Source organism: Zea mays, chromosome 3, assembly GCF_902167145.1.
Source record: "Zea mays cultivar B73 chromosome 3, Zm-B73-REFERENCE-NAM-5.0, whole genome shotgun sequence".
In the NCBI taxonomy this organism is placed as follows: domain Eukaryota; kingdom Viridiplantae; phylum Streptophyta; class Magnoliopsida; order Poales; family Poaceae; genus Zea; species Zea mays.
Genome location: NC_050098.1, coordinates 64271043 through 64279568, shown reverse-complemented (window position 1 = coordinate 64279568; position 8526 = coordinate 64271043). Strand labels below are relative to the sequence as shown.

The 8526-nt window shown below is 41.8% G+C and overlaps 1 protein-coding gene across 1 annotated transcript; it reads right to left on the bottom strand.

Annotated features, from left to right (window-relative positions):
- Nucleotides 1-864: 864 nt before the first annotated feature.
- Nucleotides 865-4186, bottom strand: LOC103651972 (exocyst complex component EXO70A1). Its single transcript, XM_020550896.1, has 3 exons — nt 3738-4186; nt 2939-3550; nt 865-2200 (listed from the first exon to the last, which is right to left on the bottom strand). Exons 1-3 carry the CDS (start codon nt 4073-4075, stop codon nt 1051-1053), a joined length of 2100 nt encoding a protein of 699 aa, XP_020406485.1. The 5' UTR covers nt 4076-4186; the 3' UTR covers nt 865-1050.
- Between the last annotated feature and the right edge of the window lie 4340 nt (nt 4187-8526).

Sequence of the window (8526 nt, the reverse complement as noted above, 5' to 3'; positions counted from 1 at the left end):
GTTAGTTCAACATCTCTTTGGCTGCCATTTTGTTTAGATCACTTGTTTAGAACTCCTAATTTTCCTCTCTAGGTAGTCACTAGTTTAGCCGAGAGATTCGTAGCGATTTTGTTCTATCGACTTTGTCTTGTAATCTGCAACGATTAATTTGAGAAAGGGTGGTCGGTATGGCCCACAACTTTTAGTTGGCTATCAATCTTAGTTTTCATTCTTGATGATATTTTGAGTCGCTTTGCTCTTGTGATCTTCTCTCTTCCCGTTTTGTGATCTTATGAAGAACCATCGAGTTTTGTCTTAGGATTTGGTTTGGGGGTTGATTGGTGGTGAGTTATGCTTCTTAAATCATTGTATACACCTAGTTGTTGTAATTTTTGGTCGTGGTTTGAGAAGAGCTCTGTTTGAATTCAAAATAGAAAACTCCATCAAAACCCCAACCAAAATGGGATTTTCGATCCACGCTTTGTTTCCTGTGTTACTGGAGTTGATCTTTCACCAGTAGATATATTTCCCTCTGCGCAAATTGTCTGTAAAATTTGAAGACGTTCTGTGAAGATTTGTCTGTGTGGCACTACCGCTCTCAAGTCCGGTACTGCTGGGCAAGGAGTTTTAATCCTTTTCCACTCATACTTCACGGTTCACCTTTTCTCCGGAACTTGGTAGGAGTAGTCAATCAATCCGTGTTGTTCCTTTGCGGAGTGTTTTTGGTGTCCTAGAGGTTGGATTAGGTCAGGGAATCAAGTCACAGTGTTATTGTAGTTCAAAAATTTATAGTGGCTTATATTCACCCTCTATCCTAGCCTCACCGATCCTTCGGTTTTTTTTACCAGGCGAGTACAGTAGATTTATTCATGTGTATGTATAGCTAGCGATGTGATATGCACGTCCAGTCCATGCCCGTTTTATGTGATTTTGCAACCTAATCGAGTTTAACTATTCATGTACGTAAAAGCCTATCTTTTGAATTAAACTAAAACCCGAAAGACAAAATATTACGTACGAACATGCATCTGCATCCAAATTCCCTTAACCTAACCACTGACAATAATTGCTTCAACCCTCGAACAATTTCAGCAGCTGAGACTTTATTTGATCTACGCTGTACGTTGCGGACTTGTGCAGCTTCTCGGAGCCACACTCCACCTGCATTCGGTACAACAACGGGAGAACCTTGTGAGACACCGCTTCGCGCAACCTGTCCCGCAACAGAGGATCGGCGACTTTCCAGTTCTTGTGCGCGCTGCAAGTCACCTCGAAAGCTGAAGTGAGCTTGCACAACAGCTGGTGAGGCCACAGCATCACCGAGAACCGGGTTTTCCTCTCCAGCGACGACAAAACCGGCGTCCAAGACACGTCCAGGTAGCCCGCTATGAACTGGTCGAATTGGTCCTGGCACCGCAAGAACCAGCTTTCTCCCAGGATCAGTACCAACTCCGCGTCCTTCTCGGCCTCCACGAGGATGAAGTGCACGTTGTTCAGAAGAAATATTTGCTCCTGCCCCTGCCGAAGCTGCAGGCTCTTAGAATTCACGCTCAACGTGAACTCCAGAGACAAGACCAGCCGCGTCACCAGTTCACCAAACGGTTCTAGACGACGACGGCCGTCCGCTAGTAGCATCGGATAGACCGCCCTCCTGTGCTGAACCAGGAACCGTACATGATCCACGATGCGCTTCGTGAAACGATGGACACCGGTGTCGGCGATGAACAAGAGCTGCGACCTGACAGTTTTGTTCAGCTCATCTGATGATTTGGCGAACGCTTCCGACAGTCTCTTGATAAGCCCTTCAGCCTCTGCAACGACGAGCTCCTTAGTTTCCCCCGACAGCAGTGATAAGATTGCTGGCAAACCGTGATCCAGTGCCTGGTACACCATCACCACATCTACCATTTTGGATAGACCACGTCTAGCAGCGCCGCCGTAACTGTTCTCGCATGGCTTGTCGGTTGGTGGGCTCACCTGAAAGCCGATAGAACTAGCTGAGCTGAGCAGCTTCATGGCAGTTACCCTCGCGATTGCCAGGAAATATTCCTCCTTGATTCTGTCGAAGGAGCCAAAGTCATGTCGGTTCAGTTGCCTCTGCATCTCGCTGAGGAAACTAATGATGATGTGCATTGTGGATGTCCAGGCTTCCAGTAGAACTTCTCTTGATTCTTCCATTTGATATCCGAAAATGTTGTCGATGTCAAGTATTTCGATGTACCTGTTGCATTGGATATAGGCAAAAACAAGGTTCATTGTCAGTATCAGACTTAGTAACACATGGTTTGATAATCTGGTATATATATGGTCTAGTCTAGTCTCAAGGGGACCTGATTAATTACGAGACAAACAAGCTGCCTTTCGGACGGTAGTAAATTGTTTTCTTCCTCCAAACCAAACATTCACTGCACCCTGCAAACAACTCTGCCATGTTTGCTTCTATTCCATGCACACGACCAATCGGTCTTCTTAAAAGTGCAACTGACGCACATGTAAATGTCATAGGCTTTGTCTTACTCGCAATTTTATTTTCTTTAGACAAGGGGTGTTTCGGGGGCTAATTTTTAAGTCCTCTATTTTAATCTCTATTTTAATCTATTAGCATTTATTAGCAAAGTTAAATGGCTAATAGGCGAACAGTTTGTCAGCCCTCCGACTAACAATTAGACATTGGAGATTAATATGCTAAAATTAGCTGGTAAATTGTTTGTCATAAGATCCAAACAGGTCCTAAAGCAAATAATTCCTCTTTTAGTTCATGTGTTTGATAATTTATAAACTACAAGAAAATAAAATAAAGAGATTAAAAAATAGTGTAAGTTACAAACCAAACACCCTAAGTTCAAACTAACCCTTAAGGTTCATTTTCCCTTACTTCAGCTTGCCGATCGAGTACGTAAAAATATTAATTAGTTGAGGGCGCAAGAAATCTATAGAGCATTAAACTGGAGAAGATTACCTCGCGAGTTGAGCGCAGTGTCGATCAAAAGCTGCTCGTAGAACATCTTCATGTCGGCTCCCAAACATGGCGCTCGCAATATCACGGAGGATCGACAACGACCTAGGGTCGACATAGATCATTCCAGCTGCGAACGTGTTGTGACTATGGACCGACGGCTCTTCACCTAGACCCCTGCAGTAGGAGCCATAGCTGGCATCGCTTGTGCCGCCGCTGGCCGTGAAGGACCCAGAGGACGAGTAGCTCATCCGTGAGTCGTCCAGGGAACGACCACCGCGGCTGCGCCTGGCGGACGCGGCGGCATCCCAGATGGAGGCCGGCGAGTGGTCCCTCATCGCGGCGTCGTCCAGCTTCCACACCTTGAGGTGGCAGAACTCGTCGGCGAGGCAAGACATGACCGTCTTGAGGAGGCTCTTCTTGCGCTGATCGATGTCTCCTGACGTGTCCAGCCGCTGCAGCCGCTTCGCAGCAGCGAGGTATCTGTCGAGGAGCTCCGGGGTGCCCCTGCCCCTGTCCGGGAAGAACTCCCTGGCCTCGCGGTTCAGGCATATCGGGATGACGATGGATCTCTCGATGCTGTGAAGCTCACGCTCTAAGCTATCGGCTTCCTCCCTGCACGTACACGACGATATGTTAGTTGGCAATCCAAACTTGAGTGCGCTATTAGTGTTATATATATATATATATATATATATATATATATATATATATATATATATATATATATATATATATATATATATATATATATATATATATATATATATATATATATATATATATCAAGAATGTGAATTACCTTGCACACGATGCCATCGATCCCCGGGACGAGTTACCGCCGGTGAGGTACCGGGAAGAAGCTGGATAGCTTCCACGAACACAAGAGTCACCAGCGATGGGGAGGTAGTACCGGCGAGAAGGGCGGCCCTCATGGACACAGCCCTCCATGTCGCTGGGGAACTGGGAGCTCGCGGCGGTGTGGCCAAGCCACCCTCCCCGAACGCGATCATCTCGGTGATTCTCCCCGCCGTCCTCATCGCGCGGCCGGAACAGCGCGCAACGACTGCCCGGTGTGGAACGGTGGCGCGGACCAAGGCCACTGTGCGCGTGGGCACGTTGCCACGGCTCCCTTGGCATGATGCCAACCTCCCGGAATCCTGCCGGCTCCGGCTGCCGATCAAAACTCTCTTGCTAATTTAGTGAGACTTTTTGACTGAGAAGCCAATTAATAAGCTGTTCCAAACAGGGCTAGCTAGCTACCTGCGATCCGTGCATATAATATCAGTGGATGCGCAAGATCGATTTGGCTTCCATTGTTCCATTATTGTTGAAGTCGACGCTGAGCGCTAGCTGACGATCGAGGCGGAATTTGCGATGCGTCGCCTGCCTAAAATACCGATGTAAAACGTCACACTGCCCAGGGCGATCTGATCATAGAAACTGCCCTAGCTCCATCAAAATATTCAGAGCGGCGTTGGTTTTATGCGGTGTTAGGAAAACGCATGACGAGAAGGTCTCTATCTAAATAGTCGTCTCTGAGCTTTAACTAAATGGTTGAGACCTCAAGGCACAGATTCCGCGTAACTTCCACTTGCATGGCCAATACGTATGTTTGTATATTACCAAGAAAGGCACGACAAAAATATTTGACGTGGCACAAGGAAGATGTTTTTTTCGTGGCTTTGTTACATAATGCGAACAAAGGTTGATACTTGATACGTAGGGGTTAAACCAACTCGAGTATACATGTCACGTAGTAGATATGAATAGTAAAAATAATACTCGTTTTTTCATATGGATTCGAGTATTTTTATATCTGAGACAGATACGAGTAGTACTCACTACCGGGATTTCGCTTTTTTGTCAAGTGTCAAATGATTTGCTGAGTGTTTTTTTTCGGCCATTCGGCAAATAAGTTCTTTGCCGAGTGCAAAGCAAAAACCCCTCGGTAAAAAAAACACTCGTCAAAAAAACTTTTTGTCGAGTGTTTTATTTTTTTGACACTCGACAAATAGCTTCTTTACCGAGTGTTTTTTTGACACTAGCCAAAAAGTTTTTTTGGCGAGTGTTTTTTTTACACTACGCAAAAGACAATTTAAAAACCACATTTTGATGCAGTAAATTAATTCAAATGAAAAGCTTTTCAACTACAGATTTGTATAACTCATCAAGACGTACAATTTATATTTTAATTATTTCTTCATATGACAAAATAAAAGTAAATTTTTTTATAAACCTATACCACTCGTAGTTGATGAAACTACAAAAAATGTATAAGATTTGTGAATAATATTAGAACCATTATATGGGATGAACAAATGACCAAACAACAAAAAATGAACTTTGTGGATCTTGAGAAGTTATAGAAATTTGTAGTTGACAACCTTTTCATTTGAAGTCATCTTGTCAATAAAAACTACGTCTGAATTTTAAAAATTTAAAATTTGAATTTTAAAAATGACCTCAAATGGAAAACCATCATCATGAAAGTTTTAGGCCTTGAAAAGTTATGAAACTTTGTAGTTGACAATGTTTTGGTTTGTGTAACACCATAAAATCTTGATTTCGAAGATTAGTAAGAATTCTCCCAAGTTTTTGATAACCATGTTTTCTAATAATAGATTAGAAGCCAAATTCTCATATAAGAGATATCTTTGATTGCTCTAAAAGATTTAACCTAAAATAAAGATTATATCAATGTGCTTTTACGTAAATAAATAATAAAACATTAGATTTGGTTAAAGTTTTTTTTACCTTAAAAGAAACAATTTGACCAACTTTAGGTTTGAAATTTTGACAATGAAATTTAAATTTGAAACTCAAAAAAAGAAACAAAAAGAAAGGCTTTCAAACTTGATTAATAATGTGATTTATTTTTCCTTTATGTGCATGCAAGCATATACGCAAATCAATCGAACAATACAATAATTAATAAAATAATACTTTGCATACCTACTGGATTTTTGTTTGTGCATTTAAATTTAGTATGAATTTTTAAAAACAAGATTTAAATTGAAAGTTGAAAGTTGAATTTGAAAATTAAAAGAAACAGAAAAAAGAAAAGGAAACAAACTTACCTGCTGAAGCCCACACCGTTGGCCCAGGAAACAAAAAAAAAGCTCCCACACGCATGGCCCAAGTGCACAACGCATGGTTTTATTTTTTTTCTCTTCTATTTATTCCCCTTGCCGCATATGATGTCACCATGACCTTAGCACTGACATCAGCTCACATTTTCACCTCGTTGTTACTGCTCTCGCAGTCGGGTGGGGTACCTTCATCAGATCGTTCGTGTGTGACTTTGTTGGGCGCTGATTGGTGGGGACAGGGACGCCAGAGCCTCCTATCTCAGCAACAAACACAAACGGATCACAACCACCGTATCTGGTTTGGATTCGATAGGTGCCTGCAATAACAAACTGTCAAGAGTATTCCTTCCGACTCTAGATATAAATTCAATGACGTCGCACCTCTTTTAGCCATCAACTATAGATTCACCTGCTCTATAACCTCGCAGTGCCAGCAGCGCCGCTGCCCATCCAAACCACAGCAGGCCACCGCCAGCTAAGCTCGCAACCATAAGCCTCCATGACCAACTCGTCGAAGTTTGACTCCCGTCCAAACTCTAGCGACAATTTCGGTGAGGAATTTCTCTCCGCCCATTCATCTTCCGGGGAAACCCAGAACATCGCCGTGACCAGCTCGGCGAGAGCTTCGTTACCGTGCTTCTGGTTCATCGATCGGATCTCTAGTTCATCGTAAAAAACCGAGATGACCAACAGAACACGAGGTTGAAGGGCTTGAATGTAAAGTAAATTAGTGGTAGGTTAGAGGTCTTTCTCGTATGATAGGCTTAATGCTTCCCATCTAATAAATAACCACCACCACACATCTTTTTACATGCAAGACGGCTATACATCACAAATTTAAAATCATGATAAATTGGTAACAGCTAGGTCATGCATTTGTAAACAAATCTTTCCCACCGTCATGTCACCTATTTCTATGCAACCCTACTAATTTATTAAAAATGTGATATCTTCTAGGTCAAATAATTTGTTTTAATTTATTTAAGTTGTGTTAGGTTCATATTAATTTTTCGTACGTAGTAATAACATTGTTTTAATTATGCCACGTGTATTAATTAATTACTTATTTAATTAATGTTAATTAGCTAGATAATCACTACACCAAAATAGTAAACTTCCTAGAGCCTAAACCCTAGGAAGTTAGGCATAAACTCTAGGAAGTTAGCTAAACTCTTGAAAGTTAAGCCATCCCGTCGGAAGTTTGGCTCTCAGAAATTTTTTATCGGAAGTTAGCTTAACTTCCTAGAGCCCTCTAGAAAGTTAGCTAACTTTCTAAGCCAAAAAAGCCTCTCGGAAGTTAGTAGATTCTCAGAAGTTAGTAGCTTCACGCCGTCGGCGTCGTCAGCTGACTAACTTCCTACGACTAACTTTCTACGACTGACTGTAGCCCCTAGGAAGTTAGCTGACTAACTTACTACGGCTTAATAAGCCTCTAGGAAGTTAATTTGACCAGCATTACAAATGTTGTTTATTTTTATTTTACACCACATTCCACAACATAACAAATATATCAACAACTATATAGCACAACATATTTTCATATAAAACATCTCACACACAATCACATAACAATATGTAAATCCATAGTCTCATAAATTACATCACAAAAGTCTCATCCATAGTCTAATCAATTACATCACAAAATTCTCATCCATAGTCATAATAAGACACATCTCATCATCCAGTACTAATAAGAGACAATATTTCATACATAGTCATAATAAAAGTCTTAAGTATCAGAACGCAATAACATGGAAGCTCACGGTCGCCGATCACCATCGGGTTACAGTGATGAGTGATGGTCGATATCTCCACTAGTGAAGAGGGTTTCGACAAAGTCTAGCACGTCTTCTTGTTCATGCGTCGGCAAGGTAGTTGGAGGAGTCTAATATACATGTACAAAATAATATATGATAATCACACACTGAACAAAAACAAAGTCCTGTTATTTTGTGTCTTTTCCGTGGTCCCCTACCTTTACATTTGTGTGAACTGAAATATTCTCAAAAGGTGAAACAATCAAAAGGCACTTGCATCTGTCACTATATTCATCACTTTGAAGCTATCAGTGAGTGCACAAAACAAAATTAAAATTACTGTAAGCAAAGGACTTTGCTTTTTACTAGGCCAACGCACACAAGAAGTGAAAAAGAAATGACATGGACTTACTGAATCAAGAAGCTTCAGACCAGCTCCACGTGTAAACTTCCTGGCAAAAAGGAAGCACACTACAGGAAACTGGTTAAAGAACGTGGGTGAAAAACCGTCGAACTTAATGTAATAAGCCGTCGAACTTACCGTAAGAACGTGGGTTTACCGACGAATATAGCCGACGACGATTTTTGGACGATCTTAGAGAAGTAAGTTCGATGGCCCCGTCGAACTTAACATTAAGAACGTGGGTACCGTCGAACTTAACATTAAGAACGTGGGTACCGTCGAACTTAACATTAAGAACGTGCGTTTTTAAGTTCGACGGGGGCCGTCGAATTTATTCAC

What these genes read in the sequence shown, in the direction of transcription:
- LOC103651972 (XM_020550896.1), bottom strand. Translation starts at nt 4,075, where the DNA reads ATGCCAAGGGAGCCGTGGCAACGTGCCCACGCGCACAGTGGCCTTGGT. An exon ending in TCGATGGCATCGTGTGCAAG is followed by an intron (nt 3,551 to 3,737) that starts GTAATTCACATT and finishes GTGTACGTGCAG; the next exon opens with GGAGGAAGCCGATAGCTTAG. An exon ending in CACTGCGCTCAACTCGCGAG is followed by an intron (nt 2,201 to 2,938) that starts GTAATCTTCTCC and finishes CCAATGCAACAG; the next exon opens with GTACATCGAAATACTTGACA.